The 18,217-nt window shown below is 37.5% G+C and overlaps 1 protein-coding gene across 2 annotated transcripts in view; it reads right to left on the bottom strand.

Moving 5' to 3' along the window:
- The window catches only part of traf1 (TNF receptor-associated factor 1), a 29,115-nt gene extending 11,719 nt beyond the window's left edge, over nucleotides 1-17,396 (bottom strand). Inside the window, exons 1-7 of one of the 2 annotated variants that reach the window (XM_026927965.3) lie at nucleotides 16,901-17,396; nucleotides 14,653-14,734; nucleotides 12,811-12,909; nucleotides 6,939-7,100; nucleotides 1,991-2,044; nucleotides 1,761-1,829; nucleotides 759-1,181 (exon numbers count right to left, since the gene is read on the bottom strand). In XM_026927965.3, coding sequence (XP_026783766.3) covers nucleotides 759-1,181; nucleotides 1,761-1,829; nucleotides 1,991-2,044; nucleotides 6,939-7,100; nucleotides 12,811-12,909; nucleotides 14,653-14,734; nucleotides 16,901-17,091 — 1,080 coding nt within the window. In that variant the 5' untranslated portion in view covers nucleotides 17,092-17,396. The remainder of the gene's footprint in view (nucleotides 1-758; nucleotides 1,182-1,760; nucleotides 1,830-1,990; nucleotides 2,045-6,938; nucleotides 7,101-12,810; nucleotides 12,910-14,652; nucleotides 14,735-16,900) is intronic. The other variant, XM_026927966.3, reaches the window with a different exon arrangement.
- Between the last annotated feature and the right edge of the window lie 821 nt (nucleotides 17,397-18,217).

The following is an 18,217-nucleotide window of genomic DNA, read 5'->3' as shown; positions in this document are numbered from 1 at the left end:
CAACAGTTTTTTTATTCGTCAGTACTAGTGTTCTAAAAAAATCATCAGACAAAATCTTTTATGCAAATATCAATAAGTTGCAGAGGAGGAATTGGTTACTGCAATATATGTGTAATTTGTGTATGTGTTCTCACTGCACTGCAAACACTGATTATAGAAGAATAGTGACATGACAGCAAAAGGACCACAGTGCACTATCTGCAACGGTACTGATGATAGTAGAATAAGTTAATTGTGCTTGAGGAACGCAGATAAGGTATTTAATTCGAAGCACTTCGGTAAGGGTTATGACATCCTTAATGGACTTTCAGCAAGAGATAACAAGCCACAAATCTTTTAATGGTGTTCCTCATGAGGATTTAATCACATCAGGTTGTAGTTAAAAATAAATTTTAAAAAACCCCAGCAAATTAGTGAAGCCAAAAAAATGTGCAGAAGTGCCAGGCGTAGGATAATACACGAGTAAATGTTAGATTGCAATAAATAGATCTAGATCTAGAAGATGATATCATACCATAGCAGGGGAAACATAGCAAATGAAAATTAGAATTCCTGTTCTTTTTATATTGAAGGCTAAGATTGATCCACTAGTCCATTAAAGTTTCCCTTAGCAAATAATAAAACCCTTGCACTGCCACTGACCTTTTAATATAAGATGAGAAGATTATTATATCATACAGTTTCTCACAATTCCACCCCTAGTTAGTTTTAAACCATTTTAAATCAAAGCATATCAGTGATCATCCTCAGTGACATACCACACTCTCCAAGTGCTCTACCAGCTGCATGCTGTTGTGGGAGTCTCTGTCCAGGGCTGCCACGGTGAGCTGGGTTTTCTCCACCTCACGGTTGAGTGCTGTGATGATGTTCTCCATGATCTGCAGCCTCTGCTGAAGGGCGTGAAGCTGCTGGCCCACTTCCAGCTCAGCCTGGTCATCGTGAAGGCTGAGTGCCATGTCGTTCACTCCTCCATCCCCGTCGGTCTCTAACTCACCAGTCGACTGAACACAGACGGAAGGTGAGCTCTGGCCATGGAGGAGCAGGTCCAAGCCTGGGAAGTGCACACTCCTGTCAGGTGGGGAAGGAACAGAGATCCGAATGCCCCTGAGGACCTCCAGGATGAGCTGGAGGTGGACCGCAGAACTGCTGCTTTCATGTTCTCGCACTTTCTCCACACTTCCCTGAAAGAACAAGAAGGGCAGTCAGTGTTATTAGTCTAAATCAGTATCATCAATGATATAACACTGAACACCTTATTTTTTTTTCCCCATTAAAAGGGCAGACTGTAATTTTTAAAAGCCCACTGCTGACTAAAAGCAGAATTGAAACTGTAATAAAAACATTGTCAAGTCTTCCTCTTCCCAAACAAATAACTCGATCCACTTAAATTATGAAATTATGCTTTGTTATTGGCTTTTATGGAAAGCTACACAGCTTTGCTCTGGCTGTGGGTGGAGCTAAATTTTGGGCCAGAAAAAAATGTAAACAAGAGCCTGAAATAAAACAACCTAGCCAGATCAATTGCATGGAAACATTGTAAATGAGTTTTTCTCTGGTATCGTTGTAATTATACAATTATTACAGGTCTATCAACCCTTTAATCTTTAAATACTTTTTACTTACTGCACCTTTAAATAAACAAAAATACTATTTAACAAGTTTCTCAAATAAATGGTAGAAATTGCTTGTGATACTTAATCTTCTCAAATAATTACCATATTGGTAAAGATATTTTAGACAAATTATTTCAAAAGGGTTACCTTAAATGTGCATCCAACTTCAGAGAAGTGACACGTCTCTTTCCTTTTGGAATTTGCTTGCTTATTATCCTTAAAAAAGATATATATGTTAAGCACACACACAAAGCATAGAAAATTATAGGTTTATTCTTATGTCCAAGCCCTTTCATGACGTACCATACAATGTTATCACCCAAAATACAAGATTAATATTTTATCTTCGAAAGTCTTATGTTTTTTTGTTATTTTACCTTCTGACGTTTCTCTGCTTTCGTAGCCTTCTTGTCACTGGGACACACATGCTTCTGTAATAATAAATAGGCTTAAATGGACCTATTATTTCACAAGTTTCAAAATGCTCCCCAAAAATACACCACCATTCTTTTGCATTCCATTAACAGTACATTAGTAGTGACCCACAGAGGATTAAAGCTCTTTTATAATCTTGTTCATTCTCATAATAATAATCTGCTCAAATTTTATATATATATATATATATATATATATGTATGTATGTATATAAGATCTTTTTGCCACATATGGCCCTTCTGTGTTTGAAGACGCTTTGAAAAGTTTTAGTCATTAAAAGTCTGAAGTCCTCTTTAAGCGTGGATTAAATCAGAGTCAGGGTTCTGAGATTTAAACCTTTTATTATATATTTCCTCTTTTGCTTCTCTAATCCATGTCCCTGAGCTCTGGGATCAGTTTGCATGGCACCAGAAGAAATATGGCTCCAGAGATTCTACGGCTTAGAGGAACCCACAAGGGTTTCACGAAGGGCAAACTACCCTCAAACTTTGTCTGGCTACTGCAGAGATGAGGTCTGTATGAGGTCAGGCAATATCTGAGCTCCAAAAACTCTCATATGTACCAAAGATACTGATTTTAGGTCAAATCTGTATTTCTTGTTATTCTACAGGGTGTTCCAAAGTCTCCATACATAGGAGAAATGAACGCTTTTTAGCAAAATTTCTTCCAAAATTTCTCATACTGTTTATATTGTATATATTTTTTTCAGATAGCCTTTAATAATGCCTTTAATAAGAAGAACATAATGAAATCATTCTCATGGCTGGATCAGGAAGCTGTCGCAAGGTTGCGGCTGACTTTATCAGGAAACATGGCAAGCAACTCACACACGACACTGCTGCCAAACTTATCAGCAAATTCAAAAAGTCTGGAAGTGCTGCGAACCAACCAAGATGTGGATGTCCATGAACATCCACTGACGAAGGTACAATTGACATGGTGCTGGCATACATAGTCCCCTATGTATGGAGACTTTTGAGACACCCTGTATATGTATACATGTATAAAGTGGGATGAAATATGCTTTTGGGATTTGCTGTAAAATGTCCTGGGCTGAGGGAAGTCGTGGCCTAATGGTTAGAGGCTCGGCCTTGTAACCCGAAGGTGAACCTGAAGGTTGTGGGTTCAAGTCTCTGGTCCGGCAGGGATTGTAGGTGGGGGGAGTGAATGACCAGCGCTCTCTCCCACCCTCAATACCACAACTGAGGTGAGACCCTTGAGCAAGGCACCGAAACCCCAACTGCTCCCCGGGTGCCGCAGCAAAAGGCTGCCCACTGCTCCGTGTGTGTGTTCACTACTGTGTGTGTGCACTTGGATGGGTTAAATGCAGAGCACAAATTCCTAGTATGGGTCACCATACTTGGCCACAAGTCACTACACTTAAGAATTAGCTTTTAGTGTACTACACAGTAATATCAATAATTTTGGTGGTTAAAGCCAAAAAAGTTGCAATAAGGCAAAGGGAAAAAGCTTTAATGCTTTAATAACCTAATTAACCTTCATTTTGGAACAGGAAAGCAATGAAATGGCAAATTTTAATCCAAAAACTAGCATAATCGCCATAACTAGCATAGCTAATAGCTAGCATTAGTGCCATGAATAGCATAGCTAATTTTATTTTCTGTATAAGTCACAGTCCTTTTTTTTAGTAACACCACAAAAGATAACTGGCTGCATCTTTGGAAATTCAAAATTCAATATTTTCCAGACTACTTTTTACAAAATTTTGGTTAGAGCTAAAAAAGATGCAATACGCCAGTGGAGAAAAACTTTATGGAGAAAAACTAGCATAATTGCCATAACTAGCATAGCTAATAACTAGCATTAATGCCATAACTAGCATAGCTATTACTATTTTCTGTACATAAATCGCAGCTAGCTAAAGAGGTTTTAAAGAATAAGAAAATTGTAAATTGCATTTAACACAAATAAAGTAGACTGATGTTTATTTCTAATACATGAATGAAATCATATCTAGAACTGTTTTCCACAGTTAGCCACAACCCTAAACTGCATTTTTTGTTGTGAGTGTTTTGCTACTTTTTTTTTTTTGAAAAATAGTTAATTATGCTATCCTATTCTCACAGAGAAATGTAGCTAGCTATGCTAGAAGCCACATGACAAAAATAGACAAACTACAAACATGTCTATGATCAATTCTCCTAATTACACATCATATTTAAAAGATGTTTCTTGACACTTTGTTGTTGTTGTCTTTAATACGTTACACACAGCTTACAAAAATGTGCTCTGTCTCTGGGTCATCAAAATGGCACTGCATAAAAAAGCCAAGCAAATAAAAAAAGTCTCCAGCTCCACTGCACTGGCTTAGAATCAACCTTGAAAGAGAAATGTTGTGAGACATCAGCTCTTTTTCTGATGCCTCGTCTAGTGTAATAAAATTCAAGAGGTACAGCCATGGCATCTCCTCGACTCTCTCTGACATGATGGTACTACTAAAAATTGAACACTCGCTGAGTTAAAGCTGCCATGTTGGAATCAGTGATGAGGAACCTGGACTAAGGCACTCACTTATTTACATTCATTTCACACAATTCAGAAAATACCAATTACCAGTCCAGGATTTCTTTCTTTTTTCCCCTCTCAAATCAATGTCAGAGAGACAGAGAGAGAGAGAGAGAGAGAGAGAGAGAGAGCTGGCATATTAACATCCAGTAACCTTGAGCAAATTGAGCACAGGAAAAATCTATATGAACAAGCTAACAAGCCACTCTGTCTACTATTGTAGGCTAATTAATCTGGTGTAATGTAATTAAATATTAAGACAAGTCCACAAAAACTTAGAGTAACTCCTGATATATTTCATGTATTAAGTAAGTTATCATACTAGATGTTCTTTTTTTAACTTTATAAAGGAAATCCACAGATATTGTTGTTTTCGATTTGCTCTTTCTGTAGACTAAAACTAATGCACATATGCACATTTAAAGATTACGATTAATATTGCGATACTGATCAAAAGTGTGTAGTTCAACCACATCCTTCTCTAAAGCTCTCAATACATTTAAAGCAACTTGGTTTCTACATTTCACATATTAGTTATATCATATGGCATAGGGGGTGGCAATTTTACATTAGTTTTACATTTTACTTCTTGCTGTCTTGTTTCAAGGTTTCCTTTGTTTCAGTGTCTAGTTTCATTTTCCCTGTTTGCCCTACTCTACTCATTATGTTCTCTGTTTTAGACCTTTGCCTTTATTTCGACCTTGGATTATTTGATTTAACTATGCTGACCATCTGTGCTTTGACCCCTGCTTCTTGACCTGGATTCATAGAAAACTACAATACATGCTCTTGCTCTCCTGCAAAATACAGCATACATGACAATGCAGGGATTCTACACAGCACTACATACAGTATAAATAATGCAACCTTGGTAAGACAAACTGTAGCTCCTGGAGAAGGTACAAATGCAGAATTATATTTGTGCTGCTAGGAGTCAGATTTTAACTGGATTGGAACTGCAAATTGTTTGGAATTAGAAAAAGAGGAAATCATTTATTGTTATGTATACATGTACAAGTACAGTGCAGCACAATCCTTTTCTTTGTGTATCCCAGCTGGTTAGTTAGCTGAAGCTAGAACGCAGGGTCATGATATGGTGCTCCTGAAGCAGAACAGGTCAGTGACCTTATGAACCACAGTAGCAGCTTGGTGGTGCTGGAGATTGAACTCATGACCTTCTGATCAGTAGCCCTTGCTTTTGGCAAACTCAGCCCTGACCATTTTAAAATGTAATTAAAGCAAATACAACATTTAGTGCAAATTTCTTATTTCTTGCATATTTCAGATTCACCAAATTCAGATTCAGCATGGGGAACTTGGTAATTTCCTGGCTGCTGTTTGGCTCAGTGTTTGCATTTTCTCAAAGATCTCGGACGTAGCACTATAGAAATATAAATTAGTTGAACCTAAATTCAATTAATTGAACTTGAAATAGTGATACTACCAAAGATGAATTTAGATTTTACACATCTGGGCTCAGTTTCCCAAAAGTATTGTAAAGTTAGGATTAATGTGGAGGTGTGGATCAAGACTGGGATCCCATTAGACCCAATAAAAAAGTTATGGAAGCGAGTGGTTTTTACTTTTATGAGGGGGGATTGAGCAGTTAGATATGAAGCTCGCTGGACAAATAAAGACCATGTTGATTAACATGGGCGTGTACTGCAAGGCGGCAGGTTGCTCGTGTGTGGCTCATTTACTGCATTAATTCATTCATCTTCATTAAATTGCTAAATTAGTAACCAGGCACACCTCTAGATTAAAGTTGTCACCATAGAGATGGCATTTGTGCTACAATGATTTTAGGACACTCAGTCCTGATTGGTTTAAAGTTGACTTTCAAGTTCAGTTATAAAGCCATGCATGCAATTTCAAGTTTAGTTCAAATGTACAATTTCTTTTTATAAAAAACTTTTTATAGTTACAAATCTGAATGCTAGCAGCACAAATATCACTCCACACCAACTACACAGTTCCGCCAAACTTCAAAAAAAAAAAAAAGATTAGCATTAGGAAAAACAACATTAGAATTTGTTCACTCTTCATCTACCCATTCATAACCTGTAATATAATGGATGTAACAATGTGACTTCTGATGCACCAGAACTAATTTAAGGGTTTCCCAGCAATAGGAGTAAATACTTACGCAATCATATTTTTATTCGTAAATAATTTTCCAAACTATGTTATTTTTTTCCCCAGCCACTTCAATATTATGGGCCATTTTCTGTACATTCATGACATACAATCCCAATCGTATGAAAGGCCATTTCAGTTCCATCCTGTGACATTATAAAATGTGGAAAAGTTCAAGGAGGGGTAAATATTTATGCAAGTCACTGTAGATGGATGGGACATTCTTACCTGGAGCTCTGAAGGGGTCAGAGGGGAGGAACATGTAGGACATGTGCTCTTATTATTGGGACAGCCTTTCTCCAGGTGAGTGGCCAATGTCCTCCTCAAAACCATCAAGCCACAGCCAACATTGCAGGGGATTAAGGCGTACTCACACTGACTCTGATGCTCCTAGAAGATGTTCAAAGGCTACAATCAGGATATTTCAGGAATAGTGTTTTTTTAACATCTGGCAACAATTCAAGTTTCCATTTTCCAAAAGGGCTCAGCGTCCATTTTTGCAACTGCAGTTTTGATAGTTAATAATGCTCATAATCTATGTGGTATTTTTAGCAGGATAAGGTTAATAGCCACATTTTTCTTCAGTCATCACATAGACTAATGTTTGTAGAAATAGTGACCATGTCTCCACAAAATGAGTAAACATGCTTTCGCCAATGTTCCAGTAAAAAAAGTCAAGCTATATTTTTTTAATGTTAAAAGAGCTCTTTAGGACTCAATCACATTTTAATAAGCTCTTTTAGCTAAAAAGAGAGAAAAGGACCTTTTCAGTCAGACATCAGCAAGGTCAAAGGAAAAAAACATCAGAAAAAAGATCTAAAAGACGGTGAGAGATGACTGAAGTATGTGAAGCTTGTCCACTTACACCAAGAAAGTCTTTAGAAGCAACACGAGAAGGCCGCAAGGATAAAAGAACACAACCCGTCTTTGCTCTCTGTCTGGCAGATTTATTGAGATTTAAAAAACTAAAAAGTTGCTGTGCCGCTTTGGATAAGTGCTAGTGGTTAGATTGTGGAATGAGGTGACCACAAAATCCAGCTCTTATATCCAAACTACATTCTAGTGGTATCCTGTAGTAGTAATGTAGGCCAGCAGACCATAAAAAAGCTTAGCTAAAAGGTTAGTGTGTCTCTACGGCCCTGAATGGCCAATTACATCAGATCAGAAACTCTGCAGATCTCATTTCCAGGTTGGTTCCAAATGTAAAAGTGCAGATCTCATTTCTCATTTTGGCCTAAAGGTATGTGTTATGGGACGAGCTAATTACGGCCATTTTTACGACCTTTTTAGCGCTGCTGGATTTGCCATTTCGAGCTATTAAGCACGTACATAGAAATGAAGATAGGCACACCTTCCTAATTTACACATGGCTGGTGAAATATAAAAGCATGTCTTGTGGGTGTCTTTCAGTCAGCAAAGAAACAAGCAGATCCAAATTCGTATATTTTGCCTTGACATTTGATATTAGGATTTTTACTTTACACTTAGTTTTCAAAATTGACTAAGTATGAGTTGCTTCTATCTAGGCGTATTCAACACACAATATTATACTGCCATGATATCCAGTAACGTTTACTAGAAATTATGTGCTCTCAGGGCTCTCCTTGCTTTAAATGAAGTTAAATGGACAGTGTTTGGAGTGTATTAATTTGAAATAAAATCTATCAGTGTATATTTGACTTAGCTAACATTGGACAAATATATATTTAACATCAGCTAACTATATTTATTGGGGATGCCACTGAAATATTTCAGCTGAAAATGGTCAAACGGCACTTAAAAGAGAAAAAAGGACAATATTTTTGACCTAAAAAACTTAGTTAAATAGGCCTACAACTAAGTGCCAAATCTAACACTTAACAAAAACGTTAATGTAATAATCACTAGAAAGTGATTAAATATGCTGTGTATTCTTTTTTCATTTTTCTTCCTGCACCGGAAGCGTTGAGCAGCAACGGTGAAAAATGTCAGCCATGTGGACATTAGACAACCAATTTGTAAAAAGATTAAAGCATAAATGTACTGTTATTCCTGCAAATTTCTTTGGTATCACCTAAAAGTCCACCATCTGGGTCCAATCCAGGTGAGTTGCCGCTGCCAGCAAGCAGTTCCAGACCACACAACTGATAATATTATTACGCCCTTCTGTACTCTCCTTAACCCTGAAATGGTAGAAATGCTTGTTTTCCTGTCTCTTTTTAGTTTATCACTTTCGGTTTATCACAATATTTAAAAATGGAAAATCGTGACCAGGGAATTTTCACACAAGCCTACATTTATTACATTTCCCAATATCACACAAGCCTACATTTATTACACTGTGTATCAGTGTAATACTGGCTTTTAAGGTTCAGAAAGTTCTGGGTATAACAGTATTTATGTGTGGTATAAACTCAAAGTACTGGTGAATTATTTTGTGTAACTAAAGTACTGTATCATTATATAACAGTTAGTTCCGGTCCACTAATTTGATTGGACAAGCGGCGTTTAAGTATCTGTACTTATGTTTATTTTCACCTAATACTTTTGACTTTTACTCACTACACTTCTCTATAATCATATACTTGTAAGGTGACTTTTTAGCATCAGGCAGCTCCAAGGAGTTGATCTAAATTCCTAACATTTCTAAACGTTAACAGATGTGACAGCAAGAATTAAACCTAGTACCCTTTAGTGTATCTATCTGCTGCTGCATACATTGCATTTATCAAGGCAGTCCTTACTGTGACAACTCACTACTAGTTGAATAACTAAGTCAACTAGTATCATACTATTCTGACATTACTGATTATTATCCTATAACAGCAAGCCCCATCATGTTTTATTTCTCCTATTCTTCCTTTTATTCTTCCTATTAACCCCCCCCAAAAAAATTCCTTAGAGTTTGTACCACATGATAACCATCATAAAGTCAGCTATTTGTCTTAAATGATATTATTCAGCAACCACCATGAATTATTCAGTGAATGCTATGAAACTAATAGAAGCATAGGGAACTGTTAAATAAAGTGTTAATAAACAATCAATGTTTATTTTTTTATTGAAAAGATCCTAGTCATTTGGGAACTTCATTTGGTTCTGATCCCTATACAAAAGTGTAAACTACAGACAGTACAGCAGAGACAGTGCATGCTGACTACCATTCTAGCAAGTGAGGCTACAGTGCAGAGAAAAAAAAAACTGAGGCCAGAAAGTGATAGGTGGCAAAGCAGGGACTGTACGAGGTCTTTTGATCTGAATCATTATTTCAAAACAATATGACTTGGCAAATAAAATAGTTGAAAAATGGTTTCTTCTGACATTGAAATTGAATTAATATGCGTCCAAACAACCCTTTCGTTTTGACTGTGCACTCTCTGTAGCTGTCATTGCCTCGTATTTTCAGAACGTGCAAACACAGGGTCAGTCATTTCTATCAGCCTTCACAAATCGCAATAACAGCTTCATTGCAATAATTCCCACTCAGTATTTTGTGCCTTGACAGAGAAAGTTTCATGAATGCATAAGAAATGAGTCAAAAAAAAAAAACAGTAGTGAGAAGCTCTCCGATCCTGAGACAGGGTTTCCCAAACAGGGGTTCATGAACCCCTAGAGGTTCACGATGGAATTGCAGGTGGTTCATGAGAGTGTGATAAGGAGAAGTGGGAAATGGTAGCTCAGTGGTTAAGTCATTGTGCTTCTAATTCTAAGGCTGTGAGTTCAAATCCCAGCACTGCCAAGCTACCACAGCTGACCCCCTGAGCATGGCCCTTAACACTCAATAGCGCAGTTGTATGAATGAGATAATTGTAAGTCACTCTGGATAAGGGTGTCTGCCAAATGCCATAAATGTGATTAAAAAGTCAAGTGAATAATATACATTTCTACAAGAAAAAAACTAAATGAATTAAAACCATGACGTTATAACCATTATACAAATTATATCACTTTACTGTAACCTTGTAAGTAAAAACTTATAGAAGTTGATTGAATTACTCATGGGGCATGTGATAATAGTTCTTAGCACGTGAGAATTAAAAATAAATGACTAGCTACTAGTTAGCTAGCTAATTCATTCTTTGTGGCTAAAAACATCAGGAAATGAAAATTACAAGCACAAGTCAGACAACCAAATCTTCAGTGCTGTGAGGAATACAGTGAGGAATAACGTGGGACAATGCCAAAAGCCTTTGCAAGTGTGTGATGGAGTATCTTTCTAATGAAAGTATGAAGCCAGCTTTCTTAAAAAGAAATTTGGAAACAAAACAGGAAAAACTGGCCATAAAACCAGCTGAATATTTCAAGGCAATGTTGTGTAACTTAAAACAGCAGCAGAAGTTTTCTACAAGCAAAAGGTTTACTTAATGTTGGCCTGCTTAAAATTTCAGGCAAATCATTTGGGTTGAAGGGGTTCAGAGAATAAAAATGTTTGGGAACCCCGGTAGGCAATTTATTTAATTTATTGCCTGATGAGGGTTTCAATAGACACAAAACATTAAATCTGGCCTTTTATACATAATGAATCATTTTGGTAAATCATCCTAGTGTCAGGTTTGAGGCTAAAGCATGAACTCACAAGAGGATCTGATAGGAAACTTTGCCGGGAAAAAGCCCTATAACTTGTAAAAATTCACACACACACACACAGCCACACACACACACACACACACACACAATGAGGAATTATTTAGAGAATCACAAAACAGCAACCCTGATACTAAAAATGAATATTTGGATTTTGAGTGCCAGACCTAACATCTTAAAAAGCTATTGTTTGAAAAAATGTAGTCAAAACCCCCTTTTATTCACAGCCGCAACAAAATGTCAACCGGTACAAAACAAGACATAAACAAGGCTCATACAGTTTTTCTAAAGGAAATTTTGCAGCATTTTCAATGTAGATAAAAATCTGTTTTTTTTTTCTAGTATGGGGCAGAGCAACATTTAAGCTCAATAAATGTCAAGCAGCCTCTGCAAAATATCTACATTGTGTCATTTCAGCTCTGAAGAGTGTTATAAGTGTGTGGAGACTCTCTGACACATTTAAATACAAAGATGTCATTTTCCCTCCTGCACATGCTTTTGTCACTTCCATTTAACCCAGCTATACATTATGTTAATTAGTCTATTTTAGCTGATCTGGCAACCATGCAGATCTGGCAAGCAGGTACTGATTTGATTATACCTGTCATCTGCCAATATTCTTTATGTCCACTGCTAAGATTAGTTTAAAGTGGCTAACTGCTAACATCACAGCCACCTCCATCTCAACGGGATTTACCCACGCTGAGCACACAATATACACACTAAATAGCTGTGAGATTATTAAACTGCAACATTATTAAAATACAAAACATTACTGAGACTACTTATAAGGTTAAAATCAGGTGTGTGATTTATTTAAGGAATAAAATACTTGGGGGTGTGCTGGTACAGGAAAACAATCAACAACAGGATGGTGTGATTTTGCCTGAAGTGAAGCAGAGGTACTGAAGTTGATTATTTTCATATAACAGCACATCCCAAAGTATTATATTCCTCTTACACCACAGCAAACAAACATATACTTTTTTATCCATTTAGAGTTACATTTAATGTTGTGAAATGACCACAAAACAAGTTAGCAGCTAAATAACGGTCATTCCTTCACCAGCATCTCTTTTTTCATTAACTTTTCTTTAACAGCATGTTACTGTGCTCTGTCCTGAAGACTTTCACATGATAGAACTTACTGACTTACTGAACTTACTGACTGTTACATAGCACTGAAACTGGAGACTCCTTCCATACATGTTCAGTATTAACATATTAATGATTCTACATGTATGTTTGTTAAAAAACAACACATTTTTAATCCTTTTATTTTCACCTACTGATTCAATCTGATTCAAAAATTCAACAGTGCTGTGGTATAGTCAAAATTAAGCATACCTCAAACTCTAGAACTTGCAGTTTTACTTCCTAGCATCTGTGTGATCCCTGTATAAAGGTCAGCTGCATTGTGTTTTATCGTAACGAAGTGACTCTGCTGATATCTTTAATCATCTGCCTTTCAAAATTATGCACCCAGGTTGTATGTCACTCTGTGGTTTTTTTTTTTTATGCACACACAGGAAAGTACCTCAAAGTCCTTCAGGGTGCTCTTCCACATACAGCCGTGGTTAGTGCAATGCACTCTCAGCGCTAGAATCTCTTTATTGATCGCTGCGTCGTTGAAGAACTGCAGTCACAAAAAAGGGGGAAATTATGACAATTTTCCTGAAACACTTCTGTGACTCATACCAATTTTTCTGTAAATCAAAACTGGGTTGCCTGTGAGCATACATCTTTTCTTTAACTGGAATGCAGCCCAACATACTTGATCTAAAATCACATATCACAAAATTAATGTTACACAACTACCTTACTCAAAGCCACTCACTGGAGTAGCTCAGGACTACAGAACAGAGAATGACTGGAAATATCCAAATAGAGAGGAAGAAAATCAAAGAGCAGGTTGTCATGATGTAGGTCAGGGGTTCCCAAACTAGGGGTCATGACCTCATGATTTATAAGTTCATGAGAGAAACTCACAATCTTGTCTTTTGTTTTATTCATTTATTTTTACAAATGAATATTATGGATTATGCTCAAATCATGAAGACATATATTGTGTGCTACTACTATGAAATTATTAGTTACTGTGAGTCACATTCAAACAAGCCACATTTAAATGAAGAGTGTAGGTGCTATTTAATAAAAATGTGAAAATTTCTCCACCCATTGACTCTGACTCAGAAGAATAACATACGTCAAGAAAAAAAAAAAAAAACAACAAAAATATGCCAAAATATTACAGTAGTCCTAAATTATGTCCGATTGGGTGATTTGTCCAAAAGGTTTGGGGGCAAAAAAGGGTGCAGATTAAATCAAGTTGACTGAAAGTCACATGATTAATGCTGACAGAATGGTGGTAGAAGATTTATTAGAAAACAGATTATGTTGATAAAGTGGTGAGACTTCTCATACATAACCAGGTATGACGATTTTCACCACCTCCACTTAAAGCCACAGTAAAATTCTGCGGGTCAGTGTAATATGACATTTGACATCAATGATGAACATTATAATACATTAATCCTCAGTACACTCACTATACAGTTAACAACCAATTTATTAAGTAAGACCTACCACATAGTTGCACTTTTACTGACTGTCATTTTGCACATCTGTCACTATGCACATCTGTCAGCATCCCTCTACACCGTGATCAGTGGAAAGAACCACCACCGCATGGATATTATTAGGGTAGTGGATTAGCAGTGACACTGATGTGGTAGTGTGTATGATGCTGGTAGGAGTGTATTATATGCAGTTGCTATGTGCACCTCCCCTTACACACTATAACTCTGTATGTGTTCATTTTGTAACCCTTCTCAACCCAGCAGTGACACAGAGTGAAATCCCAGCAATCATACCAGTTCGCAACCAGAACTCGCAAGATGCCGCTATCATGTTAGAGTCACTGCTGTGCTGAGAATGATCCAAATAATATGTCAGTGGTGGTCATGTGGTGGTCTCTTCCCACTGGTGGATGAAGTAGATGGTGTCTAATGGGCTGTAGTCAGTAATAAAACACCACAAAGTGACCGATATGTAGTTTTACACAATCAAATGACCAAAGGGTTTAAATACACCATATCCAGCTGATCATTTACTGTTTCAAATTTATGTGACTGCCACCGATTTCTGCCTGACTTTGTTCGTACATAAACGCACACAGATATGTAGGGTATATTTTGCTAGTTTTACGCTCTAAGAAATAATTAATAAACTAAGCCACTGACTGGAAACCATTTGCCGACAAGTACAGCTACCCATAATTAAGAGGTGTAATGATGAAGATGAAGCAGCTACTGAAGATGAATGAATCAATGAATCAATGATACAATGACTCTCCGAATGAAAATGATCTAGTACATACCTGGTCAAGAGTCAGTAAGCCATGGTTGCTTTGCTGGTTAGGGTCTTCTTTACACTTTGTGCACACAAGATTTTTGTTGTTTCTGTAATTTAAAAAAAAGAAAATAAAGAACGGCATATAAGTAACATAGGAAAAGAAGTATGGAATCAATCAATCAACAAACAAACAAATAAACAGAAAAACAAAAAGTGAACAAACAGAAACAAAAATCAAACAGACAAAAGAAAGAAAGAAAGAAAGAAAGAAAGAAAGAAAAAACTAGCTTAAAAAACATTAAAACAAAGCATGAATGCACAAATATGTCTAAATAAATACCCTCAGAAAAAAAAGGTTATTTTTATATTCTCTGGACGTTTACCGGTTCTTTCTAATGACATTCTACTTGGAAACTTTTTCAGTCATTTTCTGTGTAACACCTTTAAAGGTTCCCCAAAGTAATGGTACTTTTTTGGCGCAGTCCCTGCATACATCCCGTAAATTTTAATTTTCATGCCCACTGATTTTTTTTTTTTGTTACTCATGTAGCACAAAGCACTTTCATATTTCATGTAAGTTATATATTATTGTCAAGGTCACTTCTGAAGTTGCTTTTTTCAGTTAATTAGACTCTCTAACAACTATCAAAAATTTATTCATGAGTATAAAATCTGTTTTATAGCCAAACAGTCCACACAGTGTACGTGACGTGCAGGTCGCTTTTCCATGACGGATTAGTGAATGTGGAAATAACAGCGGATCCCTCATGGATAAATCACATACATATCACCTGATCCTAACTTTCTTTAAAAAATGCATCAGTAGGCTCAGGTACATTTTGTACAGTTTTACAAGGAAGTAAGTTTTTTTTTCTGAGCATCTTGGAGAATCTACCACAGTTCTTTTGGAGTTCTTGTCGCACTTGCATCTGAGTTTTCAGGCAATCCCTGATAGACAGCTTTCATTTTTTCCAACGTAATGTCTGAAAATCTAAATTTTTTTTTGAAAGAATAACTGTCAAATATTAAATTAGTATTAAGAAAATCTAGAATGCCTAGCGTAGTACACTAGGGGTCCAGAAAAACAGGATGTTTCGGACATGTAGTACATATAGTGGATGTACAGTAGATGCATTCTGACTATCCTTTTTTTTTTTGACACCCCCGCCCCCCCCCCCCCCCCCCCCTTCCCGAGATCTTTTCAGACTTTATTTAAATTGATAGATATTTGATCATCTATGGCCTCATAAGGAGGGGGAGATAGTAAATAAATTTACATTTGTGAATGGAATCTGATATGCATTTAAAGGTTAAAATGGGTGAGTGGTGGGTAAAGGGGGCAACAGATATCTGAATCTTGAATCTTGAATATGGATAGGTTTCACCCGCAGAAGCTTGGTGGTCCTAAACGTCCTGTTTCTGTGAAACTTTCAATTCACTTCAACTTTATTTGTATAGCGCTTTTAACAATGGTCATTACCACCAAGCAGCTTTACAGAAATATATAAATTCTGGATATAAATTTTACATTTATAAATGTATCCCTAATGAGCAAGCCAGATGCGACGGTGGCAAGGAAAAACTCCCTGAGACTACATGAGGAAGAAACCTAGAGAGGAACTGGATTCAAAAGGGAACCCATCCTCATCTGGGTGAAGTGAAGTGACTTGCGGCCAAGTATGGTGACCCATACTCGGAATTTGTGCTCTGCATTTAACCCATCCAAGTGCACACACACAGTAGTGAACACACACCCGGAGCAGTGGGCAGCCTTTTTTTTTTTTTGCTGCGGCACCCGGGGAGCAGTTTGGGGGTTCAGTGCCTTGCTCAAGGGTCTCACCTCAGTCGTGGTATTGAGGGTGGGAGAGAGCGCTGGTCATTCACTCCCCCCACCTACAATCCCTGCCGGACCTGAGACTCGAACCCACGACCTTCAGGTTCACCTTCGGGTTACAAGTCTGACTCTCTATCCATTAGATTATTAATAAATCCCTTCTTTGTGTATTATAACTTTGTATACCAGGCTTAATTTTTTACTCCATCTACTATTAATACTGAAGCACACTGCAGTTATTTTCAAAGTACACTTCAGAATGAATCAGAACAGAATAATTAAGGAGCCTGAATCTTTTTTTTAAAGGGTAAAAAGGAAAAGAGGTCCTAAATGAATAAAAAACGATAAAGATTTTTTTTTTCGTATATGTGCTTATGTTCAGAGCTGGTGCTCGGTAAGGCATGCACACAGGCCCTGATGGTGATGAGCGCGCGCTTACCTGATGAGCCAGTGGACGCACGCGAGGCAGTAGCGGTGGCCGCACGCGCTCTGGTGCGCTCCGTTGAGCACGCAGTCGCAGTGGCTGCACAGGTACTTCGGCGCCGGAACTTCATCACAGATGCTCTGCGGGAAACCGGACGGGTACTCGTTCTCTCCTGGAGAGCTGGACACGAGAGGAGCCAAAGCCATTCCGTTGAGCCTCAAGCTCAAGCAACATAAATGGGAGTTCTTTACTAAGCACCGTGCTTTCTAATTTCTGCGGGAAATATCTTACGTCATCTAGGTTTTTTTCCGGGTACATTTTTGTGTGGGGTTCCCCCCGGAAATAACAAGCTCTTTACTTGCAGGGACTCAGTTCAGCACAGTAGCACAATAACACATTCAGCAGGTTATTTTTCTCAATTTTACTTGCGTATTAAAAAAAAAAAACATATTAAAAGAAATATATGATTAAAAAAAAATCTCCCTCTTTCTCTCTCTCTCTTTCTCTCTCTCGTGCTTCATCTCCGTCACATCCGTTCCTGCTTGCACGCGGAAAGTCCCCACAGTAAACAAACTCTGTGACACTCAGACGCTTGGGTACAAGCCATATACATCAGTTACAGTTATTTAAAATCTATTTAGCGTAGCCTATGTATTATAAGCCTAACAACAACAACAATAATAATAATAATAATAATAATAATAATAATAATAATAATAATAATAATAATGATGATGATGATGACAGTACAGACATTACTGGTATTGTTATGATACTATTATTCATTTATCTTCTGGTCCGGTGGATCCGGAGCCTATCCTGAGAACACTGAGCACATATGGCAGGAGAATTCACCCCAGATGGGACACATGGTACCATGCACACACTCACGCATTCATACATAGGGACAATCTAGCTTAGCCAATGCACCTACCTGCATGTTCTTGGACAGTTGGAATAAACCAGAGAACCCAGAGGAAACCCATATGAACACAGAGGGTAAATGCATAGAAACGCCAGACAACAAACCCAGTCAAATCCAGGACTCTGTCATTGTTGTTGTTCAATTATTTATTCTGATGTTAATTTTTAAGGAAAAGTTTACTTTGTTATGGTTCCTTGATTCTGTGTAAATTTTCCTGGTTTGAGTAGCCCATGCAGACCATACAATACCCAGTCTTTGCCTGCTTACAGCCCATGTTATGTACCCATGTTTCTGTTCCATCCATTTAACCCATGTGGGCCCACCCTGTTTGCTTACATGGGCCCTAAATGTGGGCCCCATCCAGCACAAGTGGAAACCGTGGACAATACCTTGTGGGTCCCAGCTTC

This window comes from Pangasianodon hypophthalmus, chromosome 8 (assembly GCF_027358585.1).
Source record: "Pangasianodon hypophthalmus isolate fPanHyp1 chromosome 8, fPanHyp1.pri, whole genome shotgun sequence".
NCBI lineage: Eukaryota > Metazoa > Chordata > Actinopteri > Siluriformes > Pangasiidae > Pangasianodon > Pangasianodon hypophthalmus.
Note: the sequence above shows the minus strand (reverse complement) of the source record. Positions and strands in the feature narration are given on the sequence as shown.